The 23989-nt window shown below is 36.3% G+C and overlaps 1 protein-coding gene across 7 annotated transcripts in view; it reads left to right on the top strand.

Annotated features, from left to right (window-relative positions):
- The window catches only part of PPARG (peroxisome proliferator activated receptor gamma), a 129285-nt gene that overhangs the window by 57689 nt on the left and 47607 nt on the right, over positions 1-23989 (top strand). For 6 of the 7 annotated variants that reach the window (XM_045551445.1, XM_045551443.1, XM_045551442.1 and 3 more), the window contains exon 3: positions 23520-23747. In XM_045551445.1, coding sequence (XP_045407401.1) covers positions 23528-23747 — 220 coding nt within the window. In that variant the 5' untranslated portion in view covers positions 23520-23527. Of the gene's footprint in view, positions 1-23206; positions 23377-23519; positions 23748-23989 lie in introns of those variants that run through there. The other variant, XM_045551447.1, reaches the window with a different exon arrangement.

Raw genomic sequence — 23989 nt, 5'->3', positions numbered from 1 at the left:
ACTCTGTCTCAAAAAAAAAAAAAAGGTCACTCTTTTAGGTGTATTTGAGCAATTTTAAATATAGTTAAATGTGAACTCATTCAGGGTAGAAACCTTGGCTTACTAATTTATTTACCTCCTAAGCCTAGAATAATACCAGCTGCTTAGTATATATTTGATGAGTGAGTGGATGAATAGATGGATAGATATAAAATAAAATTAATAAGCTTTTTCATTTCCTCGGGACAAAGCAGATGCATAATTAGATACATATGAAATTGGCTCAGTTTATTTTCACCTATTTTAATGTCCATGTGAACAAGCTGTTTCTTAAGTGACTTAGCACTACAGTGTGATAGGGCAAAATATTATCATTAACATAAAACGTGATTAAACAATCCCCATTGTGTAACTATTTTGTTAGTAACTTGGGATGTTCTGTGTGTTGCTTGGTTTGTACATGCTGTCAAGAGTTTAAAGAACAGTTATTCAGCCTGCTATGTGGCAGGCTCTGTGTTTATTAAAATTGTAATTTTTGTTTATTGACTATTTTTGAACTAAGAACACATCCTTCTCGTTCATCATTATATCCCTAGCACCTAGCTCAAGGCTTGCCAGATATTATATTGGCAATAAATATTTGTTGAACAAACGAATGAAATACACTGAGTAAGGAGGTTTTTGCTTTCAGGTAAAAAATAGCCTATTGGAAGAAGGAATGACAGGTTATGGTAGGTACTATAAAAGAGTAGGTATTATTGGATTCTGGCGCTATAGAATAACTAACTGTTAAAAATATGTAACTTACAGAGTAGCTAAAGCACAGTATTAAGCTCAGTACCTGGCAGATATGCAAGTTGAATGGTGTCTCAGAAAAAAAGAGAATACAAGTAACAGTAGGTGAAGAGTCCAGAAGTTAGTCGCTTTAGGATAGTTGGAAAGACTGGATCTGTGTATTGCCCAAATTGTAATGGAGACTGGTATAGAACTGGAGAACCAGGTAATACTATTGGTCTGAGAAACAAAACTAAGAAGATCCCCAGATAGAGCTATGTGACATGAATGAGCTGCATCATAAGTCAAAGAATGTGGACTCAAGAGGAAACAGGGCATTGAGAGACTTCCCACCCCACACCTGCCATATGTTGAAAAATAAATAACTCGGTCATTCATTGATAGTCCTTAGAAGAGTTAAGATATTTGCCCCTGAAGTCACCTAATACTCTATTCCGTGGTGCCTGATTTATTATAAGAGGTGATTTAGAAACTTCTAAGTGTAGAAGTTGGTGAAGACCTAAGCATTTGAGGCCTAACACCCAGATTCTAGTTGAATCTAGGCTTGGCCTTGTCACTACCTATCTGCTTAACCTGGAGAATTCACTTGTCATTTAAGGACCTTGTTTTCTCATCTTATTAACAGAGTGTTAGACTCAACTTTAATATGGTGTGCTTTTGCCAATTTTATCATTCTTGTCATCCAGCGCAATCTGAAGGACATTTTAATGAACTTCTGCATTTTAACAAAGTTGAAGAGACTTTGGAGTCTGAGGGCAGGAATGAGGTGGTGATGGGAAATTGGGTGAGATTCTGCCCTTTCCTGAGAAATGAGGTTGACATTTGCTTTCTAGACTCAAACCCATTTGGGGATATTGAGTGGAAGTATCTATAGGTAGAATGAGACATCAGTTTTTTTGTTCTGTTTTATTAAAAAGAAGGAAAATGTTCTTGTCTTTAATAATTGATTTTTTTCTATCATAAGTTCCACCAAGAATCTTTGATTTAATCACATCCTTAAATAGTATGTCATTGTGTCTGGATTACTTTGTAATATAAGCAAATTTTCAAGCATTGAGAGGGAAAGAGAAACTCCTTTATTGAGAATTAAAGTTGAATACAGAGAAAAGTGATTCTCACGACTATAATTACCTCAGCCATTTGGACTGTCAAGAAACTTGCTTTAACTTGGATTGTCTTAATAAAGATTTTGGGGAGCTTAAAATAATGACGTAATCGCCCAACTCTACATTTTATCCTGCGCTTTTCAGACCCGTAAGCTTTTCCCTGTCAAGCTCTTGCCGCAGGATTGACGGGGAAACTTTCACTAGTCCCCTTGAAGAATGAGTAGTTACTCAGCATAGATTAGCCATATGTGTATGTGTATATATATATATATATATGTATTTCAGTTGGGGTATATCAGGATAAGTGTACATCAGAGAATTATTGCCATCTGAGATACTGCCCTGTGTGGGGCATCTTTTAAAATCCACAAGTCACTGCAGTTCTCTTAGGCCACTCATGTGACAAGACTTGCTCCCACATCAGCAATTTGGCACAGCTAATGTTTCTCTTTGCCAAAAAGGGCAAAGGCCCTGAGCAAGAAACTGGCTTTTTCCTGGTTACAAAACTGACCACAATTCCTCACCAGCCTAATAGGGTAAGTCTGTTTTTTTCTGGTAATGCAATTCTTCTCAGAGAGAACTCCATCTTTTCATTGTGACATAGCATTTATCATTTAAACATCAGTTGATGTTCAAAAATCAACTGATGCAACATAGCTGCATTTGCTATTGATGGATAAACTGAAATTAAAAAAAAGCAAACTCTAATATATAAAACTGAAACCATATCCGGCCCTATCTTTATTCTCTAAACTATTTAATTTTATACAATTTGGATAGCAGTCAGTGTCATTTGGGGCCTCATAAAGTAGTAGAATAAATACCTTAGGAATATGACATTTCAATAGCATGCTGATACAAAATTTAAAATATGGATACGTATTTGAATTCCAAAGTTTTCTTCAGATAATTTAATTAGAGATTCAACCAAGGATGGACACCTAAGGATAATTTTTTCTACATAAACTTATCTGGTATTTCATAACCCAGAGATTTAAAGTTTTCCACTTAAGAAGCAATTGATATGTATTTTACCGCAATAAGAAAAGCAAGTGACTATTGAACAGGCTTTACCCTGATAATTCTAAGTACTGTACAGTTCACACCCCTCACAAGACACTGAACATGTGGGTCACTGGCGAGACAGTGTGGCAATATTTTCCTTGTAATGTACCAAGTCTTGCCAAAGCAGTGAACAACACTATGACACAATATTTTGTCACAGCTGGCTCCCAACGGGGCAGTGCCAGCCAATTCAGGCCTGGTCCTTTCTGTGTTTATTACCACCTCTCCCAAATATTTGGAAACTAATGTCTTGACTCATGGTGTATTCACAAGTTCTGTTACCCCAAGTCTTTTTCTTTTAACGGATTGATATTTTGTAAGATACAGACAAAATATCAGTGTGAATTACAGCAAATCCCCATTCCATGCTGTTATGGGTGAAACTCTGGGAGATTCTCCTATTGACCCAGAGAGTGATTCCTTCACTGATACACTGTCTGCAAGCACGTCACAAGGTAAAGTCTATTCCAGGTACAGCTACTGGGGATTTGGGGCATTTATGTAAGGGTAAAATTGCTCTTACAGTTTGTTTTCCAGGTTATATTTGTTCTAATACTATCACGTGTGTACTCCAGTGTTTTAATGCTTAGTTCACTGCTATAGTGTTCGCTTAAAAACATGTTCAGAACATTAAAAAAAGAAAACTAACCTAATCCGTATTTTATCTCTGTGCTTGGCTCCGATTTCCTGAATTTTAAGCATTAAGGAATATTTATATACAAAAACAATCCTATTCATTTTTATTTCCTGAGTTTGCATACATTTCCCAAAAATACGTAAAAGCTTTTTTAGAATACTGGAAGGGTCACTTGTTCACCTTTTCGTCTTGTGTGTTAGATATCTCTCATAGTAGTTTTTATCCCTCTTACAGTGTTTTTATTCCTCTTGAAATACTCTCAGCACTTTTCTGTTCTACTTTGAAATCTAGATATTTGTATGTGCGTTTTAACTCTTACAAAGGATTGTAAATTCCCAGAGTGTAGGACAAATTACATTCCTTTTTAGATATCTTAGGATACCTCCTAGCGAAGCACCTAATGCATTATAGAAGAATAGATTGTCAGGACCTTGAAAAATATCTGTTCCAAGCATCTCATTTTGCACGTAAAGAAAATGAGGTCCCTAAAGTATAAATGCCCACTGTGTGCTAAATAAATGATTAACTATTATTTCTATTCGGATAAGTCAGTTTTAAACAGATACTGCATTTTCTTTTTTTTTAATCTTTCTTTTTTATTTTTTATTTATTGTTTTTACACATTCCATGGATGGTGAGAAGATACTGCATTTTCAACATTTCTTTCTTGACCATCGCAAAATATAAGTTCTTCATTTCTATAGCTCCTTCTACTGGAGTTTCTTAGCACAGCTTCTTCTGTTTTATATTGTTTCATATTTATTTCTATATTTTATTTGTTTTATTTTTCTTTTCTCATAGACTCCATGTAAAAATAGATTGTGTTAAATAATGTGATTCATGTTTTAAAATATAAGTACTAAAGCATTAAACTTAAGCCGCTTAATTGCTTTACATTTTAACCTTTTAATTTTCCCAGAAACCTGAAGTTTGAATATATTAATCACAATTTTTAAAACATCAAGCTTTTTAAAAATGAAAAAGAAAATGTTTTCTGAAAGACTATTTTATTTTATTACAATCATTTGACTTAATGTATATTTCTATCATCTGAGCCTCTTAAATAGAAGCCTAGTTTTATTATGTTCTATAAAATGCTCTTATTCTCTTTTTCTGCAAGCCATAAAAATTATTGCTATCTTTCTTTAGTTATTAATTCAGCCTGCCTCAGGGCAGAATGTCCTGGTTACACTGTGAAATAGTTCTTGAGTCAAAATTTGATAGTTTTGTCTTTTTGAAAAGAATATGTCTAGAATGCAGTACAACAAATATTTTAGATTAACTAGGGGGCAAGTACTCTTTATGGTAAGGGATGGTTATGTGATTCAAGTCAGTTTTCAGTCTGTGCTAATCTCTATTTTTATGCTTTGAATTTGGACTGAGTTTAATTTTTTTTGAGTCTCAAATTCCTCCAAAAGGATGATCCAGTGCTTTTCCTCTTAATTAACATGGTACAGAATAGAATTAGTTTATTAGCAGTTAAAACATTATATTTTGTACCAGTAATTTAACCCTTGTCTTGTATGGTCTCTGGCTACTTCTTATTCATGTTGTTTTTCTGTTAAAAATGTGAGTTCCTAAAGGCCAAAGACCTATGATTATTATTTCTATTGTATTTTGTAGATAGCCATTAAATACTTACTCCACCCCTGCCAAGACAAACAGACAAACCTGAAAATAAATTAGGTGTATGATCATCATTAGCTATCTGAGGCCAGCAGAGGTGAAACACTATGCAGATTAGGTATTTGGCCTAGGTACAGCAGTCAGTTTAGTGCCCGTTTTTCCTCATCGTAGGCAAAATGGAATTGGGGGTTGTTGCAAGTATCTGGGTACTGCTATTGAAGAAAAAGTGGCATGTTTAGTATTAATGACCCAATTGTCATATTCATGAGATTAATAAAATCTCCACTATACTTAACCACTACACCCAAAGAGGACTTTCACACTTTTTCCTATGCTCCATTATTACTGTGACCCCTTTATATTATTCCCTTTTCTTTTTTCATTAAGAGCTCCTCAGGCAACCCCAAGTAACCCCATGCTGGCTCTGAAACCATTTCCACTAGTAAAAATTGGCAAGACTGAAGGGAAGCTTCTACAAACTCAAGCTGAATATGCCTCCTGCTTTTAGTGCCAGATTTAGTCCTGTGTGAATTTTATAATTTTAAGTTGTTGCACCAGAGCATTGAAAGATGATGACACACTTGTCCTTTGGAGCCGATTGAGCAATGGAAATATGCCTTAGAGACATGATAAATGCTGCAATAGACAATCCCTTGAAACTAGAGTCTCTCCTGAGATAGGAGTGAGTGAGTGATTGCATGCCATTTTTACTGAGGGATCCTTAAACTGTGTCTACATGACTCTAGGCAACTATATACCCAGAAACATTTACATAATTGACCAAAATTTTCACCTTTCCGGAAGTTTAAAGGGACCCATGTAGTAGCAGGGAATATAAGAAACAGTCCTGTCTTCACCACATATTCACCAAGTTTTCTGGCCCTCTGTTTCCACATATGTTAACAGAAAATACAGGATTAACGTGAGAGTTAAATGACACAATAATTTGTGAAAGCAAATCTAAAGCCCTATACAGAGTTTATTGTTTTAGCCACTGGTGGATAGAATAGAAGGTTCTGATATAATGTCCTAAATTTGAAGCACTTTATGGAATATAGAAAAACAAAAGCTGCAGAATTCTTTGTGGCACTAAAATAAGCGGCACTGATATAAATGAAATGAGGCTTCTACATGATCTCCCATGAGGGTTTTGATAAGGAAATGATCAAACTTAGAGGAAGCATCTTTGTACCTGATTTTTTTTTAAATGGAGAAACTACCACACTTTTATTAATATTTTTCTATGACAAAATTGAATTTCCAAAGGTTGAAATCATTTTTTGGGCCTAAATGAGAGTGATGATTACAAGTTTTCCTATCAGAGACACTGAAAAACCATCGTAGATTATAGTGTTCTCTATAAAATGAAGTGGAAGTCCAGAACAGATTTGAGTTTCTGACACAGCTCTGAATTTCATAATCTCATGTGCAATAACATTCAGGGCCTTTTTGTTGAGTTTTACTATTGTCCATATTAATTTTTTTCCTTAGTATGGCTCTGGTTTTATTTATTTATTTTTAACTCTAATTAACCTTTCTTGATCACCAGGACTTAGTAGATTTGTTAGATTTCTGGACTCTAAAAATCTCTTTACTTTTTTCCCAAAAACTGTTGTTTGGTACTTCCCCCCATGTTATAAATTATAGGTAACACCCACAATAAATGTCATTTATAGTAGATGCTCACAAGGAAACACAGGTTTTTAAACCCCTTTTTCGCCTAGTATCCCTGATGAATGCACCTTGACTTGAAAGCTACCTGACAGCAATTATCCACTTAAACTGCTAATTGCAGTGTAAAACATGGGTCATTAAATGAAGAACAAGTTTTATACCTTTGATAGAGGTTGTCATAGGTTACTATTTCTGTCAGCATTCTCACTTAGAACTTTATTAGGATGACTCTGGGGAAATTCTAAAATCATCATAGCTCTTTGTTAGGTACATATTCTTTGAGTCAGAGGAAATCTGAGCAAAGTAAATTTCTTCATTTTCTTAACAGAATTGACACAAAGCTTCTGTTACATTAGGTTCCTTTGGACACACTTAAAATAGGCACTAGAGGCTGTCCAGTAAATGCCTCATGTCCATCTACTAGTGCTGAATATTTGTGAAAATATGGATGATAATGAATTGGACTCATTTGAATGGAACTAAGTTTCTATAAACTTCTTCCAAATTTTTTGTAAATGTGGTTTTGCACCTGTATCTAATTTAGAGACACAGAAATTGCACATGTAACTGATAGCAATTGCAATCCAACTCTTATAACTTCCGAATTAAGATCACGTGGCTATTTGAGTACACAGTGTTTTAGACCCATGTAATTTTTATCTGAGCAAGGGATTGCCAACAGGAGATCGAGGTTCCCACAAGTAGTGAATGGCACTTGTGGTTAACACTATAAAGTAGATCTAAAACAGTCAGCTGTCAACTGTCAGTTACCTACAGGCGAATTATCCCTCATTACCTCGTGGCAGGTTTCCGAATGGCCTTTTAGCTGACCTTCTAAATGAGAAACTCGGCCATCCAATGCAAACTGCCAGATAAACAGTCCTAAAAAGCCTGTCTTTATTATCAGTTCTCTACTATTTATTGAGTGCCCACTGTTTACAAGGCCTCGTAGTAAACACTGTGAAGTCTACACACCTTTCCCTGGCTTTTTCCAGATCTTTATAATCTGTTTCTTATTTATGTGTTTTACCTTATTTCTACATCCCAGCATTGGCCTGCCCTCCTCCATTCAGACTAATCTCTTTGTCCCAAGAATAAGCCATACTTACTCTTGCCTCCAAGCCTATAAAGTCCTGAAATGCCTTTCCTAATTCTTCCACCTTTTCAAATCCCCCCTGTCATTCAAGGTCAGGTTGAATGAAGTAACCTCACTGTATGATGCATTCTCTGAACACAGTACTGTTAATGGCTCTCCATCTCCTCTAAACTGAAAATGTGTTCAGAATCTCTCTCTTCTTCCTCTTCCACTGCCACCCACCTGGTCCAAGCCACCATCTTTGCCTGGATACTAGTTTCTTGATGGGTTTCTCAGCTTTTGTCCTTACCTCCCGACAGCCTAGTTTCAACCATTCATCCAGAGGGATCATGTCAAAATGGAAGCCAGATGTGTCACTCCACCCAAAACCCTGCAGTGCCTCCCCATGCTACTGGTAACAAAAGCCCAAATGTGCCCTGCACCCTCGTGCCCTGCACCCTCCTGCCCTACCCCAGTTGACCTCTCTGATTCCCTCTTCTCTCCTCTCTCCTCCACTCACTCTGCTCCAGCCTCGCTGGCCTCCTTGCTATTCCTCCAACATTCCAGATGCACTCTTGCCTTCCTGCACCTGCCCTAGCTCCTGTTGCTGCCTAGAGCCCTTTCCTCTGACATCCTCTCAGCTAACCCTGTCAGCTCCTCCTCATCTTTGCTCAAATCTTACCTTCTAGTGAGGACTGCCTTGACCATCCTATTGAATTATCTGTCCTCTCCACTGGCCTCCCCTCCCTTGCTCTACAATTTCCTATTTCAAAAGCTGTCATCATCTTCTGACATACTGTATAATTTATTGATGGATTATATTTATTGTCTGTTGTCTGCTTCATCCCCCAAGAATGTTATATTAACCCCATGAAGGAAGAGATCTTTGTCTAGTTTGCTTATTACCCACTGATATATTTATTCCAAGTACCTAGAATGCTAGGTGAATTGCAGTGTTCATTAATAATTTATTAAATGAAAGCCTCTAACATTTAGGGTTTCTGTCACAAAATTTAGCCCTTAATTAGAGATTGTCTGGTATTATTTTCTGTTTTATATATTCCCTAAGCAAAATTATATAGTCACTGAGGAAAAAACCCATGTTTTATTCTCTATTACACAAATGCCTAACACATAAAAAGTATCTAATAAGTTCTTGTAGACTTATTAATACCAAACTGATCTCCTCCTGTACCTCAGCAAGCTCCTGAGGTCAGGAACTAGAATATGTTTAGTAAATAAAAACCAAAATTTTAGTGTATGTTAAATATTATTCTAAAACCAATGTTAATGTAAACAAACCAATAATACTGGATATGCTATAAACCAGGTACAAATATGTGTTAAATGATCTATTATTTAGAGTTATTTGCACCATGTCCTTCAGTTTGAATATCATTTAAATATTAATTTTAATGTCATTTGTTCATGAATTACCCAAATCCCTGGTTTCTTCTGCAAGTCTGCCCACCTTTTTTTTTTTTTTTTAAGAGACAAGAGTCTTGCTCTGTCATCCAGGTGGAATGCAGTGGCACAATTAAAGCTCACTGCAGCCTTGTACTCCTGGGTTTAAGTGATCTTTCAGCCTCAGCCTCCCAAGTAGCAGGGACTATAGATGCATGCTCCCATACCCAGGTACTTTTTAAATTTTTTTTGTAGAGACAGGGTCTTGCTATGTAGCCCAGGCTGGTCTCAAACCTCTGGGTTCAAGTGATCCTCCCATGTTGGCCTCCCAAAGTGTTGGGATTATATGAGCCACCGTGACCGGCCATCCACCCACCTTTTGATACTCCCAGTATTCATTTGAACCTCTGAAAGAGTTATTTGCTAGCAATGCTTTTAAAAAATGACTTATTTGATTAAGTAACTGATATCTAATATATAAAGCACTTAAAGCATTCCTTGCCTGATATGTAATAGGTGCCTAACAGATGTTAGTTCTGTCTTCTCACCCTTAAAATACTGTCTTCTCACCCTTAAAATAGAAGCTACCACTTTGGGATAATAGAGATTTTCAGTATCTATGCTATCTAAAGTTTTCTATTCCCATGGTTAGTTAAGTTGGATTTATTGCTTACTCTTTTACAGTCTTTTCCTTAGTACTTTTTAAAGAATATGTAGATATTACCTGGTAGGTACATGTTATTAACCATAGTTCCAGAAGAAAGAAACCAAAGTTCAATTACTTGTTTTGGCAAAGGGCCAATGGCAAAACTAAGTAACAAAACAGGAGTTCTAATATCTTTCACATGTTCCAGACATGTGAATGCCGTGTTTCCCCTTACATCTTTTAATTAAGTCACATCTTTGGGAAAAAGTAAATATTCTTACTATTTTGTTTTGTATTAACAATTAAATATGTTTGATGTAAGATCATTTAATATTATCTTACACTTCACGTAAAACCCAACCTTTAGTTTAGTAATTAAAATTATGTTTACTTAGTGGACTAAAATATGATGTTAATCAGAGCCAAAAGTATAAGTTTGACGTTAAGATAGCCAGATTTACAAAGAAGTCTTCACCATTTACAAAGAAATATCTTTGCTACTGATACCAACCACATCTCTAGCCACAGTTACTTAAGATATAAACAATTGGCCTGGGAGAAACCAATCCAAGTTTCAAGTATATGTCCTATGTAAAATCTGATCATCTTTGATAGTATATTCAGTTACTGTTTCTTAAGCAGTGTCAGGTAATATAAGGTCCATGTCGATGATAGATGTTGATGATAGGGACATGTACCTTTTTCTTGGGCTATCAGTATCAATCACCTTCCAAAACATCATCCCACTGGCTCCACATAATTCAAAACCCATCTCCACCAGAAAGCTGTCCCTCTTTATTTCAGAACACGGTTAGTCTTTTTCTTTTCCACATTTCTAGAGCACTTGTTGCCCCTGTCACTAGTTTGGTCTCTGTATTTCCTTCTACTACTAAACATCTTTCGTCTTTGTAAGCTTCTCAAGGTTAAGAACCATAATATTATGTATTAATAATTCTTGTGAGGCCTTAAAAACACCTGGCACATAGTATTAGGTGATTGGTTATCTTGATTTGAGATGTTTTTGGTTTTATATTACTGATTGAGCATTTACTGAGCTTAAGATACAGAGAAGGAAAATGCCAAAGAAAACTAAAACAAAGAAAGGTTTGGGGAAGAGAAACACTGTAGTAAAATACAATGGTAACTCTTTTAAGAAGCATGGTTCATAAAACAGGGTGTTGATACAAAGAAAAGTTAAGTAATTAGTGTAAAATTGGTAGCTAGAATGGATTTAACCCCCTGACTTTATTTCATTTAAATGGAATGTCTCAAAAGACAACTCCACTGATTGAAGCACATTAACATCCCAAACACAAGGCTCCTGAGGTAAGCATTAGTATTTGGAAAAACAGTTTCTGCATTATTTAAAAATATGGTGTCCTTGTAAAGCAGAAGAGGCCTACGTACAAGCCAAATGTATCAGTTCTTTTCAGATTGGCTTCTTTCATGTAATCGTGTGCATTTAAGTTTCCTTCATGTCTTTTCATGGCTTGATAGCTCATTTCTTTTTAGCACTCAGTAATATTCTGTTGTCTGGATGAACCACATGGAACATTTCTTTGTTTATTCAGTTTGATATCTTTCATCAGAGTTTCGTAGTTTTTCTCATATAAATTTTTTATATATTTTGTTAGATTTATACCTAAGTGTTTCATTTGGGAGGCATGCTAATGTAAGTGGTAATGTGATTTTAATTTCAAATTCCACTCATTCATTGGTGGTATATAGGAAAAGAATTGACTTATATATTAGCCTTGTATCCTGCCACCTTGCTATAATCACTTAATAGTTCCAGGAGATTTTTCTGTCCTTTCAGATTTTTCAGGTAGATCATGTCATTTGCAAACAAAGACAGTTTTATTTCTACCTTCGCAATCTGTATCCCTTTTGTTTCCTTTTCTTGTCTTATTACATTAGCTAAGACTATTAGTATGATGTTGAAAACCAATCATGAGAGGGGATGTCCTTGCCTTATTCCTGATCTTAGTGGGAAAGCTTGAGTTTCTCATCATTATGATGTTAGCTGTAGGTTTTTTGTAGATATTCTTTGTCAAGCTGAGTAGTTTTCCTTCTGTTCCTAATTTGCTGAGAGTTTTTATCATGAATGGATGTTGGATTTTGCCAAATTCTTGTTCTGCATCTATTGATGTGATCATGTGACTTTTCTTCTTTAGCCTATTAGTGCAATGGAGTACATTCATTAGTTTTCTAATATTGAACCAGCCTTGTATACCTAGGATAAACCTCACTTGGCCATGGTGTATAATTCTTTTACTACATTGTTGGATTCAATTTGCTAATATATTTTTGAGGATTTTTGCGTCTATGTCGATGAGAGATATTGGTCTATAGTTTTTTTTTTTCTTGTAATGTCTGTTTTGCTTTAGTTTAGGGTAATGCTGGCCTCATAGAATGAGTTAGGAAGTATTCCCTCTGCTTTTATATTCTGAAAAATACTGTAGAGAATTGGTATAATTTCTTCCTTAAATGTTTGGTAGAATTTACCAGTGAACTCCTCTTGGTCTGGTGCTTTCTGTTTTGGAAGATTATTAATTATTGATTCAATTTCTTTCATAAGTATAGGCCTATTCAATTTGTATATTTCCTCTTGTTTAAGTTTTGACAGATTGTGTCTTTCAAGGAATGAGTTCATTTCATTTAGGTTACTGAATTTGTGGGCATAGAGTTATTCAGGGTATTCCTTTATTATCCTTGTAATGTCCACGAGATCTGTAGTGATACCCCTCTTTCATTTCTAAATAAGCACCATTCTTCATTTGCTGTTGGTATGTGCTAGGCAAAGTAGGAATTTCAGCTGAGCCAGAAATGCTGTTCAGCAGATTTAACCTTAGTCATAATTATTAATGGATTATTAGTAACATCTCCCTTTAGAAATTCATGAGGGTAGTTTTAGCAAAAGAACCAAGCTTGAGCTAGTTTGACCATAATGAATCTCTGCTGAGGAAGCAGAGATGGTGGGTATGAATGAGAGCACGATGCTGTGGTCTTCCCTGTTACGTGTATGATACCTCAGGACCAGCTTAAGCAAGCTGTCTAAACAAGATGTGGCCCATACAAGAGAAAACGAACTTTAAAAAGCATTAATGAACATGTTCTCCTCTAAAGATGATGATATACCCTTTGTTGATCTGAATTTGAAAATTTGCTATGAAGCCTTCTGGCTTATGATAAAGAAATGTGCATATACAGATACATACTGGAATATTTTGACCTCTGCCAAAGCTATCAATGGGAAATCAAACCACAGAAACATTTAATTTGGTTTTTAAAATAGTCTAAGTAGACAGAAGAATGAAAATATATCTTCTTATGTTGAAGAAGCAAATGACACACCAAAAAATTTATTTCTAATCCTTTTCTTAATTCACAGTGTCCAAAATAAGGGGTTCTGTATTCAGAGAAACTACAACAGAATGTAAACCATGGCTTTTGTACCTATTAGTTGTATAACATTGGGCAACTCGTTTAGCCCTTTTATGTCTAATTTTTAAAATCTGTTAGGTGGTAATAATAATTGCATATAACCCATAGGACTATTTTTAATTAGTGCTTAAAAACTATTAGCTATTATTATTAAATTGTACTTCTGCTAATGGGTTCCAGAGCCTTTTTTCTCCTTTACTAAACAAAACCCTGTGTACTACATGCAGAAAAGGAAGTGAATTGGTAGAAATTATTTTTTAAATGCTTGAGTCAAAAGGACAGCCATCTGTTGGTCAAGTATCAAAACTATTTTCTGATTTTCCTTCATTTTACTTGAAATGACATTAAAATTTTCTCTATTTTTCCAGATCATTGCATGATAATTCCTTTTAAGAGGACTGGGACACACACACAAGGAATAGATTCACTCCCTCAGGTGAAATCATGGAAAAGTATCACAATGAAAAGATATTTAATTCTTTCTTAATTTTTACTTTTATCAAAGTAAGACTTGTACATAGTTTTAAAAGTCAGATAGTACAAAGCTTTCAATGAAGAGCAGAGATCCTCAGTCCCACAGCTACTCCACAAAGGCAATCCTTTTAACTCTTTCAAACATTTACCTTCTTATCTTTTGAATAACATGCTTACACTACTTTTAAAATTGTATTCATTATCCATTCACTTCCCACTATAGGAGATAAGGATTTGGCCCTTTTATCATCACACTTGCTTTCACAAAACCCACACTTCTCCTTCCCCTCATCTTCACAATGTAGATACTTGTAGTTTGCGGTGAAATCAGTTGTCTGTGCTTACATGGCAAAAACTTTGAAAGTACTGCTAATAGTGGAGCCAAGCAGTGTGCTACATGCTACTTTCTGTCCTGTATACTTATTTGTTCTTCTGGAGTTAATAATTTTTTTTCACTTAGTAATGGCTCCTTTTTGTTGTTCCTTGTGTATGTAACTCATCACTAATTCATCCTTGAACTCTCTGACACTTAACAAAAACTCCTCTCAAAGTGGTCAAATAGATCAGGTATTCTGCTTTCTCAGGTGATCCTGCCTGGCATTCTTCTTCCTGCTGCTGCCTTCTCTCTAGGCCACTCTACATCTGCTGTCCTGGGACTTCCTTTCGCCTCTCTTCTGTGTTTAGATTTGTTTCCTGGATCCCATGTTTTCCCTTTCCTTGTTCTGGTAGAGAACTATATCTAGGAAAGAGTACAGGGGAGGTAACCTTATATTTCTGAATATGTCTTTATTCTACTCTCGTACTTGATTGATGGTTTGGCTGAGTGTAAAATTCTAAGTTGGAAATAATTTTTTTTTCTGAATTTTGAAAAAAAAATTGTTTTATTGATTTTCTAACTTTCAGTGTTACTATTGAGAAGTCCAATGCCATTCTGATTCCTGATCCTTTAAATGGGACTTTTTTGCCCCTGTCTGGAAGTAAGTAGTCTCTATACATAGGGCATTCATCTTCACAGTGATTCCTTTCTGTGTGGTTTAAGAAATCCTTTCTCTCTTAGGTTTTGTTGTTGTTGTTTCAACTAACATAAATCCTTGGCTTTAGACTTTCTAAAGTTAAGGAAAAACTGAGGGACAACTTAAGAATACTTCTCTAGTACATATGGTAAAGGGTAAATGTGCAGAGGATGATAACTGTATGTTTAGGAAATGGGAAAAAAAAGATAGTTGCAAACTCCAACATAGGTTATATCATCATTTCACAAACTATATTCCATGAGACACTAACCTCCTTAAATACTGCATGCTGTGCCTTCCCCCACTTCTCTCTCTTCTGGGGAATGATTAGCATATTAGTCTAAGAAGTCTTGCAGTAAACCTATTTAACCTCACTTAATCTGGCATTTCCTAAATTTACTTCACCATCAGATTTTTTTTTCTTTTTAATTATTTTTAAAGGAACATCATTAACATATGTATAGCACACTTGAGGAAATGCCAGATAAGACATAGACTTTCCTGGCTGCAGAAGAGCAATTAAGCGTTGGAATGAGTAACCAGAGGAGCTGTGGACTCTCCTTTTCCAGAGGTCTTTAAAACAGGACATCTGTTTTAGGCGTGGTCCTGTTTGAACAATAGGACTTTGCTGGCGTTTCTTCCTCTTCCTGTCCCCTAGTTGTAGTGGTGGAGGCTTTTAGCCCACCTTTTATATGACTTGTAGTACTCTGGTTACTAATGTGAACAAAAATTAGCACCAATAATAATTATTATACTTATTGAGAACTTATTAAGTATCCAGCCCAGTGCTACTTGCACTTATTAAATTAAATTATCTAAATTAATTAAATCTAATTAGATTATCTGATCCTCACAGCTCTATGAGATAGGCAATATTAATAGTGCAGATAATTAGGTAAATTAATAATATTAATATTGGGGCTAAAACGAGATCACAAAACTGGCTATCGGTAGGGTAGGAGTTGAACCCAGGACATCTAACATGAGACTGTTCTCATCCTTCTTTACTGTTAATATTCAGAATGGCAAACTGCAAAAGACAAAGAAAATATGTATATCTGTATTTATTATGTAAAAACTCAGACCAATCCCATGCTCACTTTATTGGACTGTTCAAGACTTTTCCTAAACCTTTTGATTAATTCAGAGTTTATTATTTTTGTTAGAAACAAATTTTATTCTAGATTTATTTCTTCTGCATTATATTCTGTTAAAATTTGCCATCTGGTAATGGTTTCTTACATGAGACTTTTTTCCTTTATAAATTTGATGTCATTCATAGACATTAGTTAAGGCCAAAAAAATTGGGTCTATGAAAATCGGCATAGGTTAAAAGTGCCTTTTTCTTTTTGTTGTTGTTGTTTATTTTTATTTTTTTTTTGTTTATTTTATTTCAGCTTATTATGGGAGTACGCAAGTTCAGGTTATATATATTCCCCATGCCCTCCTAGCCCCCCCGAATCAGAGCTTCAAGCGTGTCCATTCCCCAGACAGTGCGCATCGCACTCATCATGTAGGTATACACCCATCCCCTCCTTCCACCCCCCACCTCTGTCCAATACCCAATTGGTGTTATTCCCAAATGCAACGTGTATCCGTGGAGCAACAGCTTGATAGTGCAGTGCTGAGAACGCCAGGCTGGGAGAAGACGGGCTGGGCTCTCCTTCCCTCAGCCGCTAACTCCCTGGATATCCGTGGATGGATCACTGTGCCTCATTTTCTTTATCTGTCAAATGAGGAACTTAGATGATCTCAAAAAGGCCTTTTCTGCTCTAATATTTCTGGGTGCTTTTTGTCTCCAGTGTCAGCTATCCTGATGGGAGAGGAATTCAAAAATTCCCAGGTCAGTTGATGCTGCAGAGTGATCTGCATGAATCAGTCAGGAGGGGCTGGATAAACAAGTCGGAACTGTGGTTATGAGCACCATGGCATTAAACTGAAACAAATGAGAAGAGATTGAAAAATCAGTGGTTAAGTGTCTCTTTAAAGTCATTTCCAACAAAGCTACTAAGTGTTAGAGAATCAGTGAAGGACTTTTCGGGTACATACTCTTGTTGCCCATCTTTACACATTTCTCTGATAAAACTTTCCCTTGCAGCTTCTCCTCATAGCAGATCTCAGCGCCCTCTGCCACCGGGCACATCATAGGTGTGCAGTGAAAGTTTGTTGAAATTACTTGTTGTTTAAGCTAGAACTGGAAGAGCAAGAAGAGATGTGTTTTTCTAACCAGTATTCAGTTTAGAAAGTACATGTGTGGGCTGTGGAGCTTCAGAGCATCTGGATCAACACCAGCTCTACTGCTTAGTAACCATGTGCTCTTAGGCAAGTTACTCACTTCTGGGTCTGTGCCTCGGTTTTCCCTTCTTTAAGGTGAAATATAAGTGTACCTACTTCATAGGGTTGTTGTGAGGATTAAATGATACAACCCAAGCAGAGTATTTGGCAGAATACACAGCAAAGATTTGGGATTCTGTTAATATTAGCTAATGTAAATACTAAGGGATACAGCATTTCCCCAGCTATTCTAATAACAGGTTTTTTTTTTTCTTCTTCATAAGGGATAACATCAAACCCCAAAGGTAAACCATAGAATATTAATACTGGGTTTAACTTTGGGGCTTGATTTTATAATTTAGCAACTTTTCTGATCCACTTACATACTCCCAAATAATGGCTATCAGATTAAAGAAGTTACTTTATTTTTGCATGAAATTGGTTGTATTTTTGTTTAAAATACATTATACTTTGGAGTATTATGAAAAAAGTCTGCTCATTGACTATAATAGAGTTTAAAGCCAAGTTTGAAGGTCTTAGATCAATGGCACAAATCCATGTCCTTGCTTACTAGGTCTGCCTAAAGACTTTCGCCTGCGTGAAATATACTAAAGGTTGTGAAATTGATGGCCATACCCTGATGCAACACAACTCCGCGTCACCCAGCTGGAAAGTTAAGACACTTACTTGTTCCTGAGAAGGGCTGTTGTTCATGCAAATATTTTGTTCATTTGTTCTTTCATGGGTAATTGCACGGAGTAACAAAAAACACCTACTCAACTTACAGCTTGGCAGAAACAGTAGCTTATGTTTTCTAGAGACAAAATTAGAAGCAGGCTTCCTGGACCCATCTCTAAGTCAAAATAAAATAAAACGTCTAGGGAACCACTGTGTCTCCCGGTAACTATGGTCCATGCAGTAATGTTGTTTAGGTCAAGGTGTCCCAGAATAAAAGCAGAGGGAGAAGGGGAAGAGAGAAGGGAAAATGTGTGTTTGGGCAATGTTTTCATAGAGGTGAAGAGGCAAGCTGTATTTCTTACTTTGTCCTTTCTACTTAGAAAACAAGAAAATCCTATAAGACCCTAATCTTCTTCCTATAATCAACAAGAGAGAAAAAACTGAGTATAGGTATAGCTTAGATTGTATTTTATTTATAATATTGAAGACTAACATCTTGTGGGGGAACTTAAGTCTTAGCAAAACTAAAGTGTTGAGAAAGTATCTTTGTTTTTCCATCTTTGACAGCAAAATGAAAACTCATTCTACCCTTCTGCATAAAATATGATTATTCAAATGGCAAGAATTTAGTCAAAAACTGCCCGGGCGCGCTGGCTCATGCCTAATAACCCTAGCACTCTGGGAGGCCGAGGCAGGAGGATTGCTTGAGCTCAGGTGTTCAAGACCAGCCTGAGCAAGAGTGAGACGAGACCCTGTCTCTACTAAAAATGGAAAGAAATTAGCCAAACAACTAAAAATAGAAAAAATTAGGCGAGCATGGGGGCGTGTGCCTGTAGTCCCAGCTACCCTGGAGGCTGAGGCAGGAGGATTGCTTGAGACCAGGAGTTTGAGGTTGCTATGAGCTAGGCTGACGCCACGGCACTCTAGCCCAGGCAACAGAGTGAGACTCTGTCTCAAGAAAAAAAAAAAGAATTTACTAAAAAACAACTGTACATAAAGACTAAGGGGAAAATGGAATATTGAGATGCTGTCCCTTTGCTCCAAACTAGAAATCAAATGGCAGAGATATTTATCCAAATAATTATATCCAAGGTAAAGGAGAGGTACAAAGTGCTGTGGGAATACAGAGAATGGAGAGTGCTTTTAAGTTGGAGGATTCATGGAGAAAGTGGCATTTGGACTGGATTTGAAAGACAAGTAGGCTTGTGACGTGAGGAGATGAGCGATAAGAAAAAGATACAGCAGCTGCAGGAAACTGCATGAACAGAGAGAACCAGACCAGAAGATGCAGGGCATGTTTAACCTGGGCAAATAATACGATATGCCCAACTGCAGGATATGCCAAGAGTGGGAATGAGGTCTGGGATAACCTCTGAAAAATAAGACTGAAAAAGTAAGTTAGAGCTGTGTCGAGGAGGGGTTTGAATGCCAAGCTAAAACATTTTAATTTATCGTATGGTTCAGTGTTTTTCTGGCTGTTCCACCAATATGCCCTTAATAGTAGAGGACAATAAAATATAGCATTCCTTCCTGGAGCACAGGGGAGGTTTAGGGCCATGAAACTATTCTGTCTAATACTGTGGTGGCAGATGTATGACATTACACATTTGTCAAAACCCACAGAACTTATACACCAAGAGTGAACCCTAATGTAAACTATGGATTTTAGTTAGTAACAGTGTGTCAATATTGGTTCATCAGTTGTAACAAGTACACCACACTAGTGTAGATGTTACTAATAGAGGAAATTGTGCGGGGGTGGGTAGAGGAGGGGAGACATATCTGGGAACTGTAATTTCTGCTCAATTTTTATGTAACCCTAAAACTGTTCTTTTTTTTTTTTTAAAAAAAGGGCTGTTAATTAAAAACAAAACAAACAAAAAAACAGCATCCAAAATTTTAGCCACCAAATATACTGCAAGTACAAATATTTTTAGGAATTTTGTATTACACCTTAAAAATCACATGAACTTTTCATTCTATCCCTTAACACATAAATGACTATTTTATCTTTAAAATTTTCCCCAAAACTTCTCAAGACAATAGATGAACCCTAGAGATATGATTCATGTATTAAGAAGCATGGCTTCGATTGGCAGGGGTGATTGAAGTTGTATATTAAAAATGAAACAAAACAAAATTAAACCAGTAAAATGATGAGCGACCAATTTCTCCTGCAACCCAGATATTTTTTCATCCTTAATTTCATTTCCCAATATTCATACAGAGGTATATACACTACTTTTAATTCACTTAGTGAGCCTTCATTTTGTATGTGGAAGACTTTACAATAGTCCTAGTGAGAAATAGTTGATAAAACCACCTTTGTGGATAGTACAATCTAGACAAGAGAAATATACTTTAATATGAAAGTAAATTATACTAAGAAAAAAACAGAGATGAAAATTAAGCCTGCTGAGGAGATAGACAAAATAAATGGAGGGACCTGGGCTTCATAGGTCTAGATGAATCTTGAAACAAAGGACACAGTTGGATGGGTGTCCCTGTCATTAGGAGCACAGACTTTTTTCTGGATGCATTGAGGCCCAGTGTGACCTTTAATCTATCGCCAGTACACATTCCTCTTTTTGGTGTGCAGTGTTTACACTACAACACAGATACCTTAAGGTTGTTTGGGTACTTGTTTATGTAGATATTCAGACATGTGGACCCAAACAGTGCCTAAGGAGTCCTCTTGAAACCACGGAAGCACATTCACAGGACTAGTCTCCTTATTAGTATTTCCCAGGCATGTTGTTTTTGTTCTGAAGACCATGACTGAAATTGTTAATCTCATGCAAGAGTTAGTCACTGAGAGCAAATTTTTTAGCTCTCTGCTCCCATTCCCCGCGACCCCTAGGAGCATGGGCCTTCCTCCACAAATGCCAGAGTAAAAAGAATATATACAGGTTAGGGTTTCTGGGTCAATCTTGAGTTTGAATCTTCTACTTTCTAGCTAGTGGACCTTGGGCAACTCAGTGTACCCGCGGCCTAGCTTACTTAACTGTAAAGTCAGGGTAATGGAATAAAAGAATGAGATGTGCCTGCCACATGGGAGGTGCTCGAATAACTATCGGCTTGTTCCCCTCCTTCCCCCTGCTAAAATTTCACAGCCAGCTCATTTGGTCATCCATTTATTTAGTATTTAATAAATAAATAGGTAATGAGCACCTACTGTGAGGCAAACCCTTTGTTAGCTGGTGGCAGTAGGAGTGCAAGCAAGACAGATGAGCCCACGACTTCAGGAGCCCTCGAGCATCTGGGCAGTTCATCCCTTTGTCTCCACTGTCAGCTCCCACCACTGTTTTTGGCCAAAGAGTTAACATTTAAAATACTTGGTGACTACTTTTTTGGCACCACTTTGAATAATGAACTGGTTTCAGGTACACTGAGTCAGACAGGTAGTTATTGCATAAAGTTTTAAAGTCTACACACTCAGTGGCTCACAAGTTCACATTAAATACTTAGAACCAAAACTGGTCAGGTTTTTGTTGCACTTACTGTGACAACAGATCGTATTTAGAAAAATGCATGTGGCATGTATCATCTTGGGCTGACAATTCGTGAAACTGGTTATTCTGTGGCTTTAGAATCCATGTAAGAGTTTTTCCCTTTGTCTTTTATATGTTTTCTTGTTTCCATCTCTGTTTTATTTTTGTGGGGGTTAAAATTAATTTTTATTTATTTATTAAATAATATTTGTTTATTATTAAATATTAAATATTTATTTATTTATAAATATTACATATTTATTTATTAAAACTGTGGGCAGTTAAAATTAATGCTGGGCCAGATTCTGATTTTGACATTCTCTCAGGTTTAATGTAATGTTTCCATGTATCTGGAACCTTTCTGTTCTCAATGTCGGGAAACCCTCTCCTCCTTAAGAAAAGCTGTATCCATAGAAAAGATAAATATTTGAGTAATTTTTCATGGTACAGAAGGGACCTTCCTCTTTAAAAAAAAAAAATTGATTTAGTATTACTTTAAGAACAAAATTATTTTAGAATGCAGTTAAAGGATAAATTCATTTACCTAAATTTAATTTGCCAACTTTTCTCCTACACAAAAGCATTAAAAACAGAGTAGAATAGCAAAATTTTCATCCTAAAGAGAAAACTTTCTAGAGTCTCTAATTTCAAGAGCGTAAAACTGTTAAAAACAATCATTAACAGACTGCATCAAACTAAAATGGCTCTGCACAGCAAAGGAAATAAGCAACAGAGTGGAGAGACAGCCTACAGAATGGATGAAAATATTTGCAAACTGTACATCTGATAAGGGTTAACGTCCAAAATATATGAGAAACTCAACCAACTCAATAGCAAGAAAACAAATGACTGACTTAAAAAAATGGGGAAAGGCCTTGAGTAGACATTTTCCCAAAGAAGGTATATGAAAAGGTACACAACACTACCAATCATCAGGGAAATGCAAATCAAAACCACAATGAGATATCACCTCAAACCGATTATCAAAAACACAAAAAATAACAAGTGTTGACAAGGGTTTGGATGAGAGGGAACCTTTATGTTGGTGGGAATGTAAATTGGTACAGTCATTATTGAAAACAGAATGGAGGTTCCTCAAAAAATTAAAGATAGAACTACTGTATGATCCAGTAATCCCACTTCTGGATATAAATCCAAATGAAATGAAATCAGTATGTTGAAGAGCTTTCTGCTCTCCCATTTCATTACAGCATTATTCATAGTAGCCGAAATATGAAATCAACCTAAGCATCTGTCGATGAATGAATGGATAAAAAAATCACAGTGTATTTATATATATGGACACACACATACACAACAGAGTATTATTCTGCCTTACAAAAGAAGGAAATCTTGTCATTTGCTACAACACAGATGAACCTAGAGCACATTAGGCTAAGGGACATAAGCCAGGCACAGAAAGACAGATACTACCTGAACTCACTTATATGTGGAATCTAAAAGTGTTGAACTCATGGAAGCAGAGAGTAAAATGGTGGCTTCCAGGGCTGCAGGCTGGGGAAATGGGAGGATGTTGGCCAAAGTTCCAGTTATGCAGGATAAATAAGTTCTGGAGACCCAGTATACGGCAAAGTGATGTGGTTAATAATATTGTCTCATATACCTGATATTTGCTAAGAGAGTAGGTCTTGAGTGTTCTCAACACACACACACAAAGGTAACTGTGTGAAGTGATGAATATGTTAATTAGGTTGATTATGGTAATCATTTCATAGTGTATTAAATATAAAAATTTTTATTTGTCTGCTATACCTCAATAAACCTGGAAAAAATTTTTAAATAAATAAAAACAATCATTAACAGATTCAATTGAAGATCTTCTATAGAAGATAATGAGAGTAGGGCTGTTGGCAGGACATGTACATGAACATACTATGTGCACCTCTACCATTACAGGGTTCTCCACTGTGATACCCACGCAAAGGCTGAGTGACTTCCTTCCTATTGTAAAACAACCTGGGCAGCACTAAGAAGGTGGTTATGTTCCTTCTCTCATTGTGATAACCTAGATGAGATTACTTTATCAAAAACTTTCACTTCCCTTTCTATATGTCTTTAGAAGATTGCTCTGTTCTCCAAGACTTAACTTCATAGCTACTCTTTTTCCCCGCTTTCAGAAATTACCATGGTGGACACAGAGATGCCCTTTTGGCCCACCAACTTTGGGATCAGCTCCGTGGATCTTTCCATGATGGATGACCACCCCCACTCCTTTGACATCAAGCCCTTCACCACTGTCGATTTCTCCAGCATTTCTAGTCCACACTATGAAGACATCCCATTCACAAGAACGGACCCAATGGTTGCTGATTATAAGTATGACCTGAAACTCCAAGAGTACCAAAGTATGATGTTTATTTTCGCTTTTCAGACTACTAAGACTGGAATCAGACTAATCTCTCAATAACGCTGGAATAAATACTGTTCCAAAGACTAAAACTCTCTAGAGAAGGCATTTACCATTCACTTATTCATCCTTTTTTTCCATGAAATATTAGGTGTCTACAATATGCCAAAAAGGAAAGTGGTCCCAGGTCAATCTTTCCTTTTTTTTTCCCCTGCTCCTTCCTTCCTCCCTTCTTTCTTT

Source organism: Lemur catta, chromosome 5 (assembly GCF_020740605.2).
Source record: "Lemur catta isolate mLemCat1 chromosome 5, mLemCat1.pri, whole genome shotgun sequence".
In the NCBI taxonomy this organism is placed as follows: Eukaryota; Metazoa; Chordata; class Mammalia; order Primates; family Lemuridae; genus Lemur; species Lemur catta.
This window is presented reverse-complemented; position numbering and strand designations above follow the sequence as displayed.